This window comes from Hyalella azteca, unplaced genomic scaffold (assembly GCF_000764305.2).
Source record: "Hyalella azteca isolate HAZT.00-mixed unplaced genomic scaffold, Hazt_2.0.2 contig11294, whole genome shotgun sequence".
Classification (NCBI taxonomy): domain Eukaryota; kingdom Metazoa; phylum Arthropoda; class Malacostraca; order Amphipoda; family Hyalellidae; genus Hyalella; species Hyalella azteca.
The window spans coordinates 123,432-143,980 of NW_025941295.1; the positions used below are offsets into that span (position 1 = coordinate 123,432).

The window sequence follows — 20,549 nt, forward strand, 5'->3', positions numbered from 1 at the left end:
ATTAACTTACTTCGTCTCTATAAATTCTATTTTGAAATTTAAGTAACAGGATAGCCCGCTCTTTAGCAATGCCACAAAAACTACAACTATGTTTTTTTTCACTGAGAATGTTTACTGCAGAAAATTAATGTGTTTTTTATAATGGAAGGATTTTCCGCAGGCTGAAGTAAATTTAACAAAAACACAGGAAGGAATAAATAGGACTGATGGTTCGTGAAGAGTTCAAGAACCGCATTGCCGATTCTTTGAACGATAGATCACCGAACTAATGAATCGTGAAGCTTTCGAGCACATATAAGCTAATCCACGCACTCACTTAAAAAAACATTCCAAACACATAATAAATTCCAGAAATGATAAATAAAGCGAGTGTTGGGGTATGCCTGAGCTCGCAAATCAGATCGTAATTGCATATGTGGTGCAGCATCTGAACAGTGAATGAAATAGCAAGTCAGTATAGCGGACAATGACCTCGAGTGCTATACGATCATTATTTTCTCGTATTGAACGATCATTGTCGACACACATTGTACGAAAATGTACTTCCCACGCATAATATGCGAGCATTTTACTAGTACCGTATATTCAACGCATTTAACTAATTATAACTGGTAAAACTGCTACATCTGTTGTTCGCAACCCAATAGACTCGTTTGTAACTGATATTCAGCTACAGTGCATAGAGACGTAGCCGCCTGTAGTACTGCTACGGCTGATGAGTACAGGCCAATAGCTGCATGTAGTACTGCTACGGCTGATGAGTACAGCCCAATAGCCGCATGTAGTACTGCTACGGCTGATGAGTACAGGCCAATAGCCGCATGTAGTACTGCTACGGCTGATGAGTACAGCCCAATAGCCGCATGTAGNTGCGGCTGATAAGTACAGGCCAATAGCCGCATGTAGTACTGCTGCGACTGATAGGTACAGTCCAATAGCCGTATGTAGTACTGCTACGGCTGATAAGTAGAGTTTTGCATGTTGCTCATGCCACCATGGTTCAAAGTCTTAATATAAATAAATGCTACACAACGTGTTCCCACACAATAAAACTGTCGTTTCTAGAACAATTTCGTTATAGCTGCTTTGTGTAGAGCAATTCTATATGCAGTACAATTATGTTATAGCTACAACACGAATGATCCCACACAATACAGCTGCTGTGTGTAGCACAGTTCTACTATAGCTGCAACACGAGTGCTCCCAGACAATACTGCTGCTGTCACATTTCAAGCTCATCATACAACAGAACTGACGCCACAAGTTCTCAGCTCTCAAAGATCTCCGTCAGTGTCGACAAGCTTTAGTTGAAAATGGGCTTAGTTTTTCCGATTTTCCAAGTACACACTGAGTTCGCTGTTGGTTCCAGTCTGTCTTCTGATGATGATTCTAAGTAACGAATACATAATATAGAACGATTAAAAATTCGCATTATTATTGCGAAGTTCATTGCAACCTTTTTTCATTACTCATTATATACCTACTTAATTTGCGTACCTTTGCTCATCCATCTAGTGTAAAATGTATCTTATTGAGTTAAAAAAAATTAATAATTCACGCACTGAATTACTGGGTGCAATTACGTAGTGTCAATGATGAATCTTACGCAGAAAATAATTTCACGGTTCCCATGAAGATGACGAGCGCCTCGGCATCTCCCGCCAATAGGCCGTTAGTGGGAACGTTAGTGAAGCGGGAGAGTGTAGTATAAGATTGACCCATCAGAAGCCATTTTTGCGGATGTAGTTTGTTGTTCGCCTAAGACGTCACCGATCTCAGTGACGTCACTGGCATTAACCAATCACCGAAATGCAACCAAACCTGCCAACCAATCCGTCATGGGAATGACAGGTTTGCTTATGTTTCTCGATCTACGTGACGTAACAAGAAAGCCGAACTGAAAACGTGAACCTCTCATGCAAGTGCAGCCTCCGATAATTTTGTGTGAAGGTTTTGGCTTTGGAAGAAAGGCAAAGCTGTAAAAAAATACACAGTAGCCTTGGTCTAAAATATTTCTGACAGCGGGTTCATCTGTTTGTTGAAACTTACAGTTTTATCGAACAACATCTCACTGCAAACTTTTTTACTTCGTTTAAGAATTTATTTTCAATATGATTCACCAAGATTATTTATTAATAACTTAAGCTGAATTAATCGAATTAAATTATAAAATGGTCTAGTTTCACACGTAAGTCAACAGTAATGAGGAAAATGCGGAAATCAACCGTCATGATAAATGGAAATTACGGATTTACGGTACCAAGCGTCGTGAAATAGGGGAATAAAGGTAAACGGCCGTCATGCTATAGGGGAAAATACGGTAATCAACCGTCATAATACTGTATGCAAGGAACACACTCGAGATGCCCCGCTTTATAAGATCGATCCCGATGCATGGCATGAATTTGTAAGCTACATGATCTGGCACACTGTCCCCTAACTAATCTGGCACACCGTTACCTACAACTGTAATCTGGCAAATCGTCCCCTACTAACTAATCTGGCACACCGCCCCCTCCTAACTAATCTGGCACAGTTACCTATGAACTTAACTGGTACACTGTCCCTAGCTAACAAATCTGGCACACGTCACCTGCCAACTAGTAGGTGACGTGTCTCAGTAGGAGTACGGCTCGAGATTCATTTTTAAACAAGCTCTCAGACCAAATAATGAAAATTGAGAGCAGCGTTCAGAAGAGCAGAAACAGGCCATTACCAAAAAGGGTATGAAACGCAACACTATTTACAGCTCGATGATCATTTGTGCTTATGATGCGATTTCCAGTCTAGCCAGTTTCTCCGGTTTCAGCTATAGTACCGATCCAATACCGTATCACCCAGGGAAAGAATTCAACAACTTACTCTCAAACTCGGAATCTTTCGTTTCGGTTACTACGATATGATGTGACCAATATTTATCACAAAAATGTGTTACACTCCGCATGCGATCTTTAAACATATTAACCTTATCTCGGAGACAATTAATATGATTTATGTGAAAACTATTCCTACATAGAGATGTAGTTCACATTGGCCTTTAAGAGATCGGAGCGGACATGAGGCGTGACATGAAATTAAGCCTTGGACACAACAGCTGCAGAACGAAAACTCTTGGCACTGAGGAGACAAGTCAATTGGGTCACTAAAAATGTCAGTTTTGCGCTAGCATACACATTATTCTGTGAAAGGATTCTTCCATCTGCATTGATTCCTACAAATTATCATTTTGTCTTCTGACGGTAAATCTCATAACCAGATCACTAGATATGAATTGCACTGACAAAGGTTAAAATATCCGAAGACAGAGTGTTGACAATAAATATTGTTTTTTTCATAATACAAGAGAGTTTTCCGTTCCAGAAAAGTCCTGCAATGCCCAACTTCATATTCATTTCCGAGGGCAAGCACGCTTGCGTACGTCGTAACCTATACAAACATACAGCAACTGGCGTAAACATACAGCAACTGGCCAAACCTGCCTCAGTTTACCAAATATAAGCCCATCATGTCGTAACTTCACAAATCTCATGCCAACCATGGTCTAACTTCTCAAAATACAAGTCAATCATGCCTCAACTTCCACACCTACCTCGTCTCTTAACCTAATTAGAATTTTTCGGACATGGCCTTCAAGTCATTGGCTACAGGAAGGTGGCGAGCCGGGATAAGTGAGGAAGAAAGGCCACGATGGGGAAATATTTTATAAGACGAGAAATTGGTTTGGTGCACAGCAATCCAGTGTGATCTGCGGCTTCTCAACTCTGAGGCTGCGCTATTGTTGCATACTAAGGCTCTGCGTTGGCTCTGAAGCTGATTTAAGTTACATTTGTGGCTCCCTCAGCTGAGCTCCCAAATAAATGTAGAAAAAAACCTGCTGAGGACTTCAAATGATTTTTTTAAATAGTTATCGTCATGGTATGTGATACGCATCCTTAGTGACTATTAATGACCACCACAGAAACATCAAAACTTTGGTGTACTCTGGAAATCAGTGCTCTTAGTAATAGCAATAAAAGAGATGTTAAGTTAGAATGCTGAGATATCTTAAAGTAATGAGTACATGGCAAACTCTCAGTATAAAAAACATACGAAGCGGAGGCAATAAAATCAGAATTAAACAAACAAATATCATATATTTTGCCTCAATTTTACTATTCCTTAGCAGCTCTTCTACAGCGAAGATTAATAAATGGTACTTCACAAGTCTAGTCGATCGGAAATCGCATGGAAGTATGAGGTGGACTGTCGATTGAAATGCTCCCGCTTGGACCTTTTTTCCGAGATTTTTTAACCCTCTTTACTGGTTTTGGATCTTCGTCTGCCTTTCGCTTCCTGCAACGCTTCGTACTCGCATTGCTAGGGCTTGACTTTGCGTTAGTTCGACGAGTATCTGCAACTTTAAGTGAACTCCGCATGCGATCTTTAAACATATTAACCTTATCCCGGAGACAATTAATATGATTTATGTAAAAACTATTCCTGCATAGGGTTATAGTTCACATTGGCCTCTAAGAGATCGGAGCGGTCATGAGGCGTGATATGAAATTAAGCCTTGGACACAATCGCTGCAGAATGACAACCTTGGCACTGAAGACACTAGTCAATTCGGTCAAGAAATGTAAGTAATGCGCTAGCATAAACAGTATTCTGCAAAAGGATTCCTCCATCTGAACTGATTTCTGTGAATTATCCATTTGTCTACCGACGGTAATTCTCGTAACCAGATCAGTGAGATCACTAGATATAAATTGCATCGACGAAGGTTTAAGTGTCCAAAGATAGAGCGTTGAAAATAAACGTTTTTTTGTATAATACAATGAGAATCATCCCGTCCAAAAAATTCCAGCAATGCCCAACTTCAAATTCATTTCCGTCGGCAAGCAAGCTTGAGAACGTCGTAGTCTATAAAATTAACTACTAAAAGCTATGCGAGCCGTAAATATATAGCAACTGGCCAAATCAGTGCCCATAGTAACGTAACAGCAATAAAAGAAATCTTAAGTTAGAGTAATTAAATATCTTAAGTGAAGAGTAGATGGCAAACTTTTATTTAAAAAAAAAACATAAGGAGCGGAGGCAATAAAATCAGAAGCAAACAAACGAATATCATAGGTTTTGCCTTAATTTTATTATTCTTAACCCTCCACCGCCTGATATGAGTAACCGGAGCAATATTGTCACAAGCCTACTTCCCAAAAAGGATACGTTCTAGTGAGCGCAAAATGACTTGCACTGATGGTTGCCGCCACGTACAACTTTAAAGTATTTTTTTTTTTGCGTACAAATGTTCTCAGAATACTATACTCAATAGTTTACGTATAATTCAAATTGAAAGTTACATGTATGTTCCCGGAGAGAGGCATAAGGCGGTAGAGGGTTAAGCAGCCCCTATTACAGCAAAGATCGATACATTGTTCTTCACAATAAGTCTAGTCGATCGAAGATTACATGGAAGCATGAGGTGGACTGTCGATGGAAATGCTCCCCCTTAGACCTTTTTTGCGAGATTTTTTAACCCTCATTACTGAGTTTGGATCTTCGTCAGCCTTTCTCTTCCTGCAACGATTTGTAGTCGTGTTGCTAGGGCTTGACTTCGCGTTAGTTCGACGAGTATCTGCAACTTTAAGTGATGAAGCTTTCTCAACCTTACTTGCAGCTCTTGCCTTCGGACTAATTCTACTTTGACGTAGTTTTTTAATCAAACTTGATGAACTTTTACTTTTGGAAACGTTTTTTGCTCCTTCATCCTTAACTTTACTTTTAGTTACTTCACATTTTCTCTTTTTAGGCTTAGTTTTATTCGAAGTTCTCGCAGGCTTCATCTTAGTAGACCATTTCTTATTTGGATTTGCTTTAGCAGGGCTCTTCTTGCTGCTGGATTCGGCCATCTGACTTTCATTATGGTCGTGTGGACTTTGGTTAGGCAGATAAGGTTCGTTAGAACTCGCCCTGTCAGCAGCATTCCTATCCGTTCCTTCCTCTAGCTCTACATACCTGTCCATTCCTTCCTCTAATTCTAGACTTTCAAAACGGACAGTTTGGAGACGAAACTTTCCTTCGCTGTCACACCGATAACTGTGGGTTTTCAAAGAAAATGAGTTACAATAGAACATGATTTAGCTTTTGCGGTTTAAATAATCATTATTTTGTACAAATCAAAGGTGTCGAGATTTTCATGTATTCAAAAAATGCTGTATTAGAAATTCAACCGAAATTTCAATTGAATTTTTCTAAATTCATCAACTGAAATTACACAGAGGTGAAATATCATAATCAAATGAACAATAATGAATATAATATAGCTAAGGCCTTAAAAACTTCAGAAAAATTTGAAATGTCATGTGGGCCAGTAGAGCCTATTGACTGGATAATCCTTAAGACTCGCAAATATTTAGAATCTTCTGCGGGACTTGAGAAGATAGACTGAATAATTCTAAACACTTACAAAAATTTCGAATGTCCAGTGGGCCAAGAGAGGCTGTGGACTTTCATGAGGTGTTGAGACAAGGCACTGCCACGCGTACGTTCGCACGGGCAAAGATGACAGGCATAAACCACCTTGATTTGCAGGTGTTTCTGCTCAACACGGGATAAGGTGAATAAACAAATATTCATTAATTTAACGCACTTCTCTAATCATGTAATGTCGTGTTGTGCACTCCTGATGATAAGCTGTGATTCCTAAAGTTTTCAACAGGTTACATAATTAAACGTTACAAAAATAATGTTATCCTACAACAAATGTTGTCAACCTTGGTTTAAATTGTCTTTTTTAACCTCGCCATTACTCTCTGTCACTTAAAGATTTGACGTCAATACAAATACAGGCAGAAAATTTACAAGATATTAAAGCGAAAAGCAGTTCAGTTTCAGTGCTTCACGCTTATAATTAGCATTAAGAATCATTGACGGCCGCGTTCCCTGAACCTATTTTGCAATTCAAAACAATAGTGAACTTTCAACTTGCTTTTTTGATGTGCAGATCGAGGGTGGCAGAGCACTTGCAACAGTAATCGCAGTCAGGATAGTCACATTTAAAAAGCTTGTTTTCAGTGTGCGAAATGAGATGACGCTCCAGATCTTCAAGTTGCTTGAATCTGAAATTGTGATTAATAAAACACACGGTGAATACAATCAAATGAATAGCAATCCCAATTTTTTTCATTTACAAATGGCTGTCTGTATTAAAATTTTTGCAAGAATTTATTCATCAAGAAGGAATTATTCAATTGAATAAGAGCAAGTTTTAGTTCTATCTATCAAAAGAGGGCACCAGAAACAAAAAAACAATCAACAATCTACAAACCATGGACAAAAATAAAATAAGCACATCATTCTCAAAACTATCTGCAGCACGAGAATTTATTAGTAAAAGTGGATTAGGTAGGAAATTTAACATGGCATGTTTATTACAGTAAACAGTATCAATTACATCAGCTGGTTATGCGCGTCATATTGAAATAATAAAGAACTGGGCAAGCAAAGCGGCAAGCTGAATTGCAAGTACTAAAAAGACTGAGCCAAATTCACGTAGCAATTGTCTACAATATCTCGCGCTTTACGTAGCAATTGTCTACAATATCTCGCGCTTTACGTAGCAATTGTCTACAATATCTCGCGCTTTATTGTGTATTTAGTTAACCCAATTTGCAGGTTTGCTAGACTGCATCAGGTACGCATGCATCTATAATATCTCACGCTTTATTGCAGTGGGCACATGGATGTGGCTTGCGAGATGAGTGTCTGTAGAGAATGTGCGTGTCGAGGTTGCTTTGTGAGGCGCACGTCATCTCGCAGTGAGGACACTTGTAGTGGTTGATGTGTTGACGGACGTGGTCACGCAGCAGTCGCTCCGTCGGATATTTCCTGCCACAGCACGAGCACTGGTACCGCATGTCTGCAAATAAAAATATCTCAATTTCACAAATTGCATTATACAATCAGAATAAATATACCTACTCGTAGTAAAATAACAAATATAATTCTGAATGTAAGAAAAGTATCTGTAATGTTGATTTGTATAAAAAAAGAAGCAGTCACGACTACGCTATTGTTAGTTAAATCAGCAGTCTAGTTTATGTTACCAAACAGTATAGTAGGTAGGTTATATAGTATATACAGTACAGTATAGGTTATGATATGAAGCAGTAAAGACTACGCTATTGTTAGTTAAATCAGCAGTCTAGGTTACGTTACCAAACAGTATAGGTTATATACGTAGTATATATAGTATGGGTTTTGATTGAAAGTATATATAAATAATTCATGAAATGAGTGAATTTACCTTGATGGGAGATTTGTTTCAGTAGGTGATCATGAAACCGTGCCTTGCAAGAAAACATGGAGCCGCAATTTGGACAGGCAACAACCTTTTCTTGTGTGTGGCTCAGGCTATGTTCCTTCAATTTGGATAAGCGAGAATGAAGCACATTGCAATCTGTTGGAAGACAGGACACCTCTTCATAAGGCTAGAATTGGAATTGAGGCATTGAGGTGTCCTAGTCAGATGTTAGCTGTGCTCTGTCGTGCAGCTGAAAGCCAAGTCTTCAATACCTAATTACAGTCAGTACCTCTGTCCAATGGCTACAATAAATTACATACAAAAAAATGATTTGTTTCAGACATATTAAGAGCATATTACTAATGGTAACCTACCCAAACAAACAAAAATTGCTTGCATCCTGAAAAAGTAGCTTTAAGGATAGATATTTCTCTGGTTATTGGTCTTTGATGTATCAATTAAATTTAATTGCTTTTTCTTCACCAATCATCAAGACAGTTCTTGCCATCCTCTTCCTCTATCTCAGCATCCATCTTCTCTCCAAATATCTGTTAACATTCTCAGCCACAGACACAGTAGCCCTCTCTGAGAAACATACAATCACGGTCATAAATTCCTCACCTGTCCTCCTTTACTCTGCCATTCATCTCATCCACTTTATTCAGAATCACCATTACCAATCTTTATGTTTGTCTGCCCCACTTCACACATAAAAGTACATAGGTCCCCATGCCTGCAACCATCATGCATACCTTATGCTATATTCATACTCTACAACTTTTATATCTAGAAGTAGATAGTACCACTGGCAGTAATACTACTTATTAAAGTTTATCATGAAAAAAAGCTTAATATGCAAGAATGCTAAATATTAAAATTACTTCAATGTGCGTGATGCTCCAAAAAAAAGTATAAGCTCTCTTTCCATAAAGTAGCTAAGTAAAAAGAACTCAAGCTGAAATGTGCAGGACCTTCTTCCCATTTTCATTGTCCTCATTATATATATCAGAATATGCTCTGGTAGGTATCCAATTCAAGAAATAACTGTCCATTATCAAGATATTATAAAATGTATTCATGGAAAATCAATTTCACAACAAAAATAAAAAGAACCAGAAGAACTCATCACAACAAATCATAAATATTTTTCATCATCAAGTGTAGAGATAATTGGCTATACAATTGTAGTATAAATATGATCAAGTAGATATGTCAATAAGAGTTACTACTTAGATAATAGATTTATTCCTGGATAGTTTCAGGTAAGTACCTACCTCTCCATTCACATTTGAAATAACTTTTGCCGTCCTTATTAATGCATAAAGCACTATTAAAATGGAACGCAGTATGTAGGTAGAACTTCTGAGCTGATTGAAAAAGCTCCTTGCAGTCATTGAAGCGGCATTCAAACATACAAGGAATTTGAGGAACCAAATTACGTCTCTCCGCATCCAAGAAGCAGTTCTGAACAAAATATAGAGATAATCTTCAGTTAGAAAAATTTCCAAGCCTAGTTTGAAATAAGATTATAACAAATCATCAGATTTTATTATAATGGCATTGATAAATATCAGTGAGTAGCTACACAATACTAAATAATTTTTGATGGTGAACATTCTAAATTTATAAATATACAGGGCTTGAATAAAATAAGGGAAATGCCAAACATTGAGATCATAATTTTTGAATATGTTTTAAACAATAAAAACTTGACATATTTAATATTTATTGTTTCATTGGTAATGCATTATTGCTGCTAATTGATATTTTATGCAATTACAGATTTTTCTATAAAATTTTTGCAGCTAAAACCTAATGAAAATGGCAAGCCTCTCCAAGTTTCAGAGGCCAAATTTTTGGTCTGGTATGGCAGCCTTGGCAGGTGCTGCGTAGTGTGACAGAAATAATCCAAATGATTGATGCATTAAGAGGCACTGTCTCAAAAGTAATGACTACTTTTGAAAGAGAAAGGAAACCCTTCCTCAACAAAGCCCAGGTCTGGCCAAAAGTTGAAATTGTGTGCGTTGGTCTCTAAAACAAATTAGTAAGAATAATAAAAAGACCTGCCCATTAAAATTTTAAAAATTATGGTAAAGTTAAACCCCAATTAACACCTAATAAACCCAGTTTTACACCCAAGTGGTGTAAAAACCTCCAGAATTATTCACTAGAGCAGTGAAAATGTGCTTTTCTTTCACGAATCACCATTTACCTTATTTTAGATTTCAGGCCAAATGAAGTTATGATATTTATGGACAGGGTTAAGAGAAAGTCAAAAAAAGATTCAACAGAGAGAAGTGAATTGAGTTGAAATTCTTCAGGAAAGAATTTATATTTACATGAAATACCCTCAAGAACTGAGGCTGTTATTGCCACAATAGGTGGACCTACACCAGAATAAAATGAAATATATATATTTTTTGTTTCCTTTATTTTGTACACTAACAGGCAAGGATTCCAACTCCCTTATCTGCAATCCTTGAGCCTTCAGCTGAGTGTGGAAAGCATGGAATAATATGTGTCGGATTAAACTTTCACAATTATGCCATGTGCTGCCACATAGAAGCCAAGGGCACAGGTACTCCACCATTTCTTCATCTTCATCTGAAAATAAAAATAAATATTTATGAAGGTACCAAAACATGTCACAAGTACCATATAGTAGCCTGAGATGTAGGCACTGTAGGCAGTACAGATTATAAAAAAAACTTGCTCTATGATAAAACTTACAATAAATAAAACAAATAAAAAATTTTTTAAAACTATGTTTTCTTAACGGACAAAAAAGAAAAGCATTTACTCTTACCATCAACCGGGGCTACTCGGGACGATTTCGAAAGTTTTTCATTCATAACGTCTTACCATGAAACATTTCATAAACTTTAGGCTCATTTCAAAGCTCTTTGAAGGGCTATCACATGGCTTCTCCAAAAAAATTCTATATGCTATTTGTAAGGTGCCAGAAGCAAAAAAAAGAGTGTCCCGAGTAGCCCCATCGAACAGGGTTACTCGTGACACTTGGAATAAAACTCAATTTTAAAACATTTGAAGCATGCAGAGTGTACTCATCCATTACTAACCGGACTCTGAAGTCCTCCTCTTTCATTGTAGATGATGTAGAGGTAGAATAAATGACATTTTCTGTGATTTTTACTTGTTTTTCTGTTATTGGTATGATATTACCATATACATTAATTACGATATTATTGATGCAATATTACCGTATCCATGAACAGGCCATTGAGCATTTCAACTACCTTGTCCACTGCAAGCTTCATACCAGCATCCTTATAGCATTTTTTCTGTATCTGTAAGCTTATAGGACGGCTTGTAATTTCACACCATTATAATTGGGTTAAGACACAATTCTATATATGACAATTGACATTCTATGCACAATTTTGTGATGACCTACAATGCACTATTTTACCTCGCCAAGCAAGGTAAATGTAATCAATATTCTTTGTTTTTAATCAATTTTTTTCTTAACTGGAGCCTTTGCTAACTGAGGTTCTACTGTAAATGCGTTTTTGGGGTTGTCCCGAATAGCCCTGGGGAGGTGTCCCGAGTAGCCCCTCCGTGCAGAAATGGCTGCCATTTTTTTTTTACTGAGGTATGTAAATTCCGCAAATAAAGTTTTCATGCTGACACTTGACTGTCACTTTGTTTCTAGGTGAAATTTTTTAATACGGCAAATATTTTTTTTACTACAGACCTTAGCAGAAGTAACTTTTCGAAATATTGTTTTCACCATTTTTTTCAAGAATTTTGCAAAGCTAGTAAATGTAGTATTTTTGAACTTCCTTTATACTACATAGAAAGGAAAAATGTTGACATTTACACCACTATATTTAGTTTTGCAATATTCCAATTAGTTTTTCTACTAAAACAGTTTTACACCGTGTCAGAGGACTGTCCTGAGTTACCCCGCCCATCCCGAGTAGCCGGTATATATGATGACGGTATATAACATTATGACGGTATATAACATTATGATGGTATATGACGGTATATAACATTAAAATTATGTAAAATGTTATGTAATGTTATGTAAGGGTAAATGTTTTTCTTTTTTGTCCGTTAAGAAAAAGTGTTTTTTTTTTTTTTATTTTTTTCATTTCATCGTTTTCAGTTTTGTAAAAACCAGAAAAACATGGTTTTTAAACATGGTTTTTATATTTATTCATTTTCTACTTTTTAGTTTAGCAATTTTTGCAATTCAAATCAATTTCTAGGGTTGGCAAGTCTGGATGTTCCACAAAAAAAACTTGATTCCCAACCATGAAATTTTAATTTTTTTTTTTCAAAAAATTTTTTTTTACATTATTACTTCTGATGATCAAATCTTGAATTGTTAGGCAGCATAAGCATGCATGCCAAATTTCAAATTTCTAGGATGTTCAGAAGAGCTCTAAATTAAGGTCTGAATTTTTGATGACAGACAGACAGACATGAAATGAAGCTAAGAAAAACGTGGTAAAATAGTTTTACGTTGATGTGTAAATGAGAATACTCACCTAAATTGTTCAAGTGAAAATCTATGTGTTCATGAAATTCTTTGCTGACATAGAATGTACTTGTACAGTCAGCCCACTCACAGTTCAACATCAGCTGTTTCTTCACCAGCATATTTTTAATTCCAGATTTCACTTTTTTTCTCTTAGAATGCTTCATAGGAATAGCAAGAGAATCTGGCCCGATAAGAATTACATTTTCTTCTTTTGTTTTCTCATTGAAGCTTTGAACAGGTTTGTCAAAGTTTTGAGATGTTGAACTAGAAACAAAACTGGAGTAAGGCTCTTCATCTGATGCAGGCTGCTGGACATCAACTCCACCGGTTGTAGCCGAGTCAGCAGTTAACACTGCTTCTTCACATTGATTAGGAGGAATATAAAAAGAAGTAGATTCAGCAGAAAACCTTTCTGTATCATTCAAGTTTCCAGATGCAACAAAGTCTGAGGCTTTGACAGAGAGGTTAGCTGATTGAGTAACAGTTTGAGTTTGGATTACTTTTGCATCATTAGTGTTAACCAAATTGCCCGTACATGGATGTTTGGAACAATCTCCTGGAATTGCATGACTATAAAGTTTGTTGTCATAATGATTGTAGTTCAAGCTGGGGAGATCAACATTCAATGCAGATGAATCTTCATCTATGTGACTTTGATACAAAGTGATTGAAAGTTTATTTGACTCTGCAGCAGCATTATTGACTGAAGCTCCACAAGGACCAGGAAGAATGTAACAAGGAGCATTTGATGTTGTTGGAGCCACATATTCACTATTGTAGCATAAATTAGCCTGCTGTATATTGGAAGAAACAAATTGTGTCTGTTGAAACAGAGAGGGAGTACAACTTTTTGGGGAGAAGCAGGATATTGCTGGCTCAACCCGTTCATTACACTGATCTGATTCTGCATTGACATTAGACAGTTGTACTGGCACTAGTGTTTCAAAAGAAGGACCAAGGGAATTTTCTTCAGTAGGTGCTTCAAGTTTAGAGTTGTGAGTTTCTAGAGAGATGACAATTTGACAAGGAGTTATTAAATTTCCATTAAAGCATGAAAAAATTCCATCTTCTTCATTAGCTTCTCTTTGACGATGCTCTTCAAGAATTTTCTTCAGCTGGAATCTTTGCTCTTCAAGTTGCTCATGTGGTGGCCTTGGCACTGCTTGATCATGAGAATGCAAAAAGTTTGACTGAAATTCATTGGGTTGCATTTTATTCATTATCACCTGTAACTTGGTTAAGGCAAGGCTGTTAAAAGAGTCAACATTTTATTTTAAAATACAAGCAGCTTTGTGAAATAACAGCATAAAGTAATCAGTATGAATATAAAGGTCAATAATAAGAATAATAAGGCCCACCTGTACAATTACATCAAATTTCTGACTGTTATTTGATAATAACAGATCAAATATTGGATAATCAAATATCCTTAGTATTCAGTAACTTTAACGTATGCATTTTTTAAAACATGTGTTGCAATGATTTTGGAGAGAGCATACGAATTTTCATAAAATCTATAAGAAAATGAGAATGAATGCAGCAAGTTTAATTGTCAATAAATGATGAGCCACAAATAGAGTTTTCCTGCCATTTTTGGAGCTGCAAGATTCTAGTTAAATAAAATATCTTTTATATAAAAGAGAACAAAGGTGTAAGGTGGAGCTGCAAGGCTACAAATTTATTGAAAATACTTCAATTTGGAGCATTGTGGCAAGTGAGAGATTCTTTAAAACTAGTTCAATAATAATTTCTTGATCTAGTTCATTATTTTATTCAATTTCTATGTATGATAATACTAGTATGATCTATGATTAATGGTCTACTCTTAGTCTCACAGAACTAAAAAAATAGTAGAAAGAGGAGCATAAGAGCATAAAAAAAGTTTCTGCTTTGCCATTATGATTGGGAGCCACAAGATTTCATTAATAAGTAAGAATTTTCCAAATCTGTTTGCAGGCAGTGAAACATATCTTTTTTATTCACGATACATACAACAGTTCAAAAACAGTTTGATCTCTACAGTCTCAGAATGCAACATCAAATGAGCAACATTTTCCTTCATGCTAAGGTTCTCAGTCCTGAGTAGACCAGCTAAGTATCATTGTTCATCCCTTCATAGATACCAATTATTGCGAACATTATCATACATAGATATTGAACATCCCATCTGACGTCCGGGTCTCTTCGTGGTGGATGGACCCCTCCAGTACGACCTGTCGTCCCGGGGGGGCCAAACACGGACACAACTCCCGGACCTGCTGCGAGCCATTTTTTCAGCCTGGCGGCGCCTCTGCGCGGGGCGTCCCTTCTCCCCTTCTCCTTTCCTGTCCTCGGCCGCAGCTCGCCCACCAAGTCACCGTTGCCCTTCTTCTCCTGATCGCAGGTATCCACCTTCACTCCGGCCCTGGCAGCCCTGACCCTTGTGGCATCTGCGGGCACCCAGTCACCTGGCGGGGAGTCTCCTTCCAATGCAAATGCTGCAATCTCTGGGTTCATAAACGGTGCTCCGGGCTCCGCCATGCATCCCAGTACAACGGCACCTGGACCTGCCCCGGGTGCATTGGGACTCCCTCCTCCCCCATTTCAACACAACCCTCATGCCTTTTATTGCATAGTAATTTTTGTCACCTATTTATTTTTACATGCATTCACTTTTGTCTTTTGTTCTATTTGTTTCAGCTGCACTAAGTGGTGACAATATGCTAAAGTAAATTCCATTATTATAATCATCAATTCTCCAAGTGAACTCCTTGTTCAACTTCAACAAGGAGTATGCTGCCAGAACTGACAGGTTTTCCTGCATCACTATGAAGAGTGAGTATTAGTAGGGATGTATGCAATATTCTTTGGTTAATGCGCTTGGAAACCTGTCCAGTAACTATTTAATTGCTAAAATGTCTTAATTAGAATTACTTATTATTCTCAATTAATTTTAATATGGATTCTCTAAAAATTAACTCAATGTTGTAGATACATAGCCAATTCAGTTTTGTCTACAATTTGTGATTTTTATTCTGCATTCATTTAGCATTTAATTGTTTACCATTTAATTGGCCTGATGATTTTGAAGTTATGTTCATGAGTGTTATAATTCTTATTTAGTCTATCCTTTTGCTTCCCACAACTCCTTGGAGCTTGAGGGAAGAATTGGTTTATGTTTGGCCTGGTTGGTGGTTTGCGGTGCACTTTTACCTTAAGCTGCAGCTGTCCACTTGCTTGGCAACTGTTTTATCTTAACAACTTTCTTACAGTAATAGGCTCGACTCTTGAGTAGGCTGTTTGCTGACAAACGTTTTCCTTTTTCCTTTCAGTTATTGTTCAGCAACTCCTTGCCTGCCCATGCTCCGTAACAGTAACCCATATTTTAACTGAATTCCTCCAAATTTGTTTTTACTTCACATACCCTGCTCACCTCTTGCTCAGGCCTCAGGGTATCTCATTACCCACTGTCTTTACACCGGTTCTTGCAAGTAATGGGCACTCATGCCCTTGCTTTATTCTTTATTGTTAGCCTGAACTTTTTTACCTCAGGGTCTTTATTGTCTTATGCCCTTGTTTGTAATAAAAGATTCGTAATGTAAAATCCTGTTTTAAACAATTACTTCAATTAGAGTTACTCTTTCATTTTCCAATTCATACTGGGTTCTTGCCAAAGAAACTTCAAAATTAGGTGACGAGTTTGCCTCGCCCGTGGTGGGAGACAGTACCTCGGCATTACTGGCAACACCATTCAAGAAAGCAAACTAACCAAGGCCTCAAACTCCCCCACTTTCCCAGGTTGCACCCTGGTCTGCCGTGACAGACCCAAAGGTCCTCGCGCCGGCAGTGGCAGTCTCTGTTTCATTGTGAATCACACCGTCTCATACTCCCCAATCCCCTCTGACCACCTGTTCCCTGGTGATTCCACAACAGAACACCAGGGCCCAGGCCATCTCCATCTCTATCGATGGCACACAATTCCACCTCTATAACATCTACATCCCACCGGCCACCACCCACTTCCTGCCCCCCTGGCTTCTCACCCTCCTAGGCTCCTTGGCCCCTCTGCTTGAGCTGGATGCCCATAACACCTGGATGCCCATAACATATTAGGGGCGAGTTCAACGCCCACAACCCTGCGTGGTACTCCAGGCTCTACTCCTGCCGACTCCGCTACTAGTTAAGTCACTGAAGGATGGACAGGCAGGGGTATAGCCTCCTCCAGAAGAATGGAAAGGCAATTAGGAAAGGACGGAAATAGCCTCCAGAAGAATGGACAAGCAAGGGAATAGCCTTTACTTTAGAAGAACGGACAGGCTGGAGAGGTAGCAGTGTACTGATAGCTCTGTGGACTGTGGTGCAGGGCGTTCTACCAGCGAGCAGTCAGCAGTTTCAGCTCCCGCACTTAACGTGTTAAGATTATATTTTAGATATATTATAATTAGTTAATCGCCGCTTATTTATGCTAAGTGTTTACTCTTGTCTAAATCCGTCAAAATAGTCCACAGCTCCACATCCTTTTTCCACTGATCATAATCACCATCTTCTTTAAACACAGGAGGAATTTTAGTAGTAACGGCTCTCGCTGAAGCCATTGCGCACGCTCTGCTACCAATTGTTAATAGCACACGCTCGCAAGATTCTCACCCTATCATGGTTCACGCTTGACTCCTGTCCCCAACTGCATTGCCGCCAACTTGCGTCACGTTACAGCCAGCCCACGCCACGTAGGCTACCGGCGTTCCCCGCACCAATCAGAGCGCAGCACAAAGCCATCTCACGACCAAACAAACGTGACGTCACAACCACCCGGCAACACCAGCGCAGACCAATCAGATATTAACACCGGCCAGGAATTTGGCACAAAGTTTTTAGCGTCCTAACGGTAGTATCTTTCTACGCATAGATTAAGACCATCGCCATTACACATAAGGCCAAACTGCTTTGCGTGCTTGACTGATCAACGATAATTTATGGCTTTAGTTAATAATGATATTTCTTTAGAGTTGTTAAATTGGAAGTCCCGTCAGAAATGCTTAAATAATCTACTGAACCAAGAACAATTACTTGGTAAAGGCAGGATAATGCCTTCAGTTTTCTACAGCCGTGGATGACCGAGCTTGCGCTGGAACTATATTGGGAACTATAAATAAAAACCTTGCTTTATACCCTTGCTGTTGATGTACTCTCATTTCCCTGGAAATTTTTGAATTAGTAACAGAAATCTAGAATTGGTGAAAATTCTGTTAATTTCTCTTACTTAATTAATATTTTTTAGACATCGACGTTCGAGAGACCTACGTCTCCTGTTGAAACACCTGCTGATACTGGCCTACGGCAGTACTGCTGATAATAACAACATATGGACTAAGCTCTAAACTATAATAAATTTTCGCCATATATTCTATCAGAACCTACGAGCTTTGCAGCCTTCAAAATATATAATACGATAATTTGTAATTTTCCATTATGCTACAAAGACCATCGCGACTCGACTGCCATCCATGGATGCTGACCACTGTGCAGAAAGTGGATGAATACTGCAAGATCTTTGGCGACGCTTCAGTAGCAAAATTTATGCCTTCAGAAGATCTTGCCGACACATTTAGATTGAAATTCTTGCATTTAATATATTTGTCAGTCTTCGGCCAACTATTTAGAAAAAAGTAAGGTTTCTGGTACGTTGGATGGATCAGGATGCAGTAAAGCTTGTCTGGAAATTGGTTGCGATGAGTTCCCACCAAAAAAAAATAAACAAAATGTAGTTGCGGTCACATTAGAGCAGTCAGACTGCATCATCACATGTTCAGTTGACACTTGCTGTACAATTGGACTGTTTTTAGGGTAAAATTAGTTATTTGGGGTAACACGTGCACAACCTTGTAAATAAGTTCGTGCTTGTAAATAGTTTTTCATTACTCAGCAGTCAGCATAAATGGCTTTTCATTAAAAATTACCTGGCAATGCATCTTGAAAATGCTTGGCAACGCTTTGGGCTTGAAAACCCATATATTGGCAACGCTGCTTCCACCTTCTGCACCTTGGCCTGTTGTCAACATAGTTGAGTAGAACTGTAACTTGATTTACTGTGCCAGGAGTAACTTAATGGGACTAGTCCAGCCAACATCACTTGTGAGGTATTCACACAATCGACAGGTAGTTAATTAAAGAAATAATCAAGGAAGCTTTTATTTTTAATTTATCAAACAAAATCTTGAGTTTGAGTTCGAATGATATAGCTTCATAATAATGGCGAAAATATTTAGTTGATAGGAGCCGAATCCAAAAGTTCAGAATGCGGTATAAGAGAAGTTGAAGATTGATGGTTGACAGAGCACATGACGAATGCGTGACGTAGATATCACGTAAGGCTGGCCAGTTTCAGGATCGGGTTAATGTATACTGTAGAAGAAATAAATTATAATTGTAAATCTTGCAAAATTACGAGGTAGCAAATTATAGCCAAAATAAATCATAAAAATGTCAATTTATTTGCACAGAAAAACCACAACAAACCTGAGGTTTAAATGCCCAGTGTGGTGATCACTTTTTGAAGGTAGAATAATGCAGGAAAATAGCGGCAATCAGTTTAAGGGGTGGGAAGTTGGACGAGAAAAATAGCTAGAACAGTAGAAGGTTTTGATGCTTGAGAAATTTGAGATAAAGACTCAAGACTAAGATTTAAACAGTGATCTTTGCAAGTGACGTCATAATGAAATGCCCTGTTTGAGCAAAGGCTACTAAAAATTTGAATAGCTTGATTTGATTTATTGATTTGAATTAGAATTAATTTTAATTGTTACACTTAAACTAAGTCCAACTTCTCAACAGATTGAATCAATGAATTTAATAGAGCAAAAAGAAATAAACAAAACGAAATTCAAACAACATTCATACAAACCAAGGGATAGAGAAACAGATTTAAAGTAAGATGGTAGAAATACTTGAACGTTGAAGCAGGTAAGTTGACAATCAGTACGGTTGAATGGCTGATATAAGTGGCAAAACGGCAATGATAACTGCCAAAATTTCAGTCTTTTGAATCTAGTCAAGAATACCGAGATTTCGAGATTTTAACACAGATGTGGTCACTGGCGGCACATATAATGTGAGACAAACAATAACTGATGCTGATGAGAACTGTTAAGATCCGCGGCAGAACCTCCAATTTAGACTACTGGTAATACTTATTCTTTGGCTAAAGATAGAGAATCGGATTCTAGAAGTAAGATAATTCGGTTAATAATAGATCTTATAAACAAACCCTAGCATATATACTAATTAACGGTAGGAAATGAGGAATTTCTCACACACCATGATATGATAAACCCAGTACAAACCCCCAAACCCTGCTACACACACGTCAAACCCATGTCAAACAGATAGGTCACAATTTAAGTAACGACCTAAGTGCACATAGTGGCCCAGGTGCATGTAGTGGCCCAAGTACACATAGCTGCCCATGTACACATAGCGGCCCAAGTACACGTAGCGGCCCAAGTACATATAGCGGCCCAAGTACAAGTAGCGGCCCAAGTACACATAGCAGCCCAAGTACACATAGCAGCCCAAGTATACGTAGTGCCTCAAGTACACGTAGCGGCCCAGGTACACGTAGCAGCCCAAGCATAGTTACAAACCAGAGATTTTTTAGAATCAGTCCATTTTTAATTTCCTCATTTACCTAAGATTTAAACCAATTTCTTATGTATGATAAGGCTGGTATCCAGGATACTTTCCTGGTCTACTTATAGGACTCAAAAATGAACTTGAGGGAGA

At 38.1% G+C, this 20,549-nt stretch overlaps 1 protein-coding gene and 1 long non-coding RNA gene across 3 annotated transcripts; both read right to left on the bottom strand.

Annotated features, from left to right (window-relative positions):
- Nucleotides 1-5,235: 5,235 nt before the first annotated feature.
- LOC108682880 (zinc finger protein 91) lies at nucleotides 5,236-14,240 on the bottom strand. 2 transcript variants are annotated; one of them, XM_018172129.2, is made up of 8 exons: nucleotides 12,799-14,240; nucleotides 10,728-10,879; nucleotides 9,556-9,745; nucleotides 8,285-8,437; nucleotides 7,699-7,897; nucleotides 6,968-7,097; nucleotides 6,446-6,576; nucleotides 5,236-6,075 (listed from the first exon to the last, which is right to left on the bottom strand). In XM_018172129.2, the coding sequence occupies exons 1-8, from the start codon at nucleotides 14,009-14,011 to the stop codon at nucleotides 5,445-5,447; spliced, it is 2,799 nt and encodes a 932-aa protein (XP_018027618.1). In that variant the 5' UTR covers nucleotides 14,012-14,240; the 3' UTR covers nucleotides 5,236-5,444. The 2 variants fall into 2 exon arrangements, with proteins under 2 accessions (XP_018027618.1, XP_018027617.1); XM_018172128.2 differs by having other exon boundaries at nucleotides 10,728-10,885; nucleotides 12,799-14,239.
- A 4,705-nt stretch (nucleotides 14,241-18,945) lies between these two features.
- Nucleotides 18,946-19,405, bottom strand: LOC125178604. Its single transcript, XR_007156964.1, has 2 exons — nucleotides 19,287-19,405; nucleotides 18,946-19,172 (listed from the first exon to the last, which is right to left on the bottom strand). It is a non-coding gene; the product is annotated as an uncharacterized LOC125178604 (long non-coding RNA).
- Nucleotides 19,406-20,549: the final 1,144 nt, after the last annotated feature.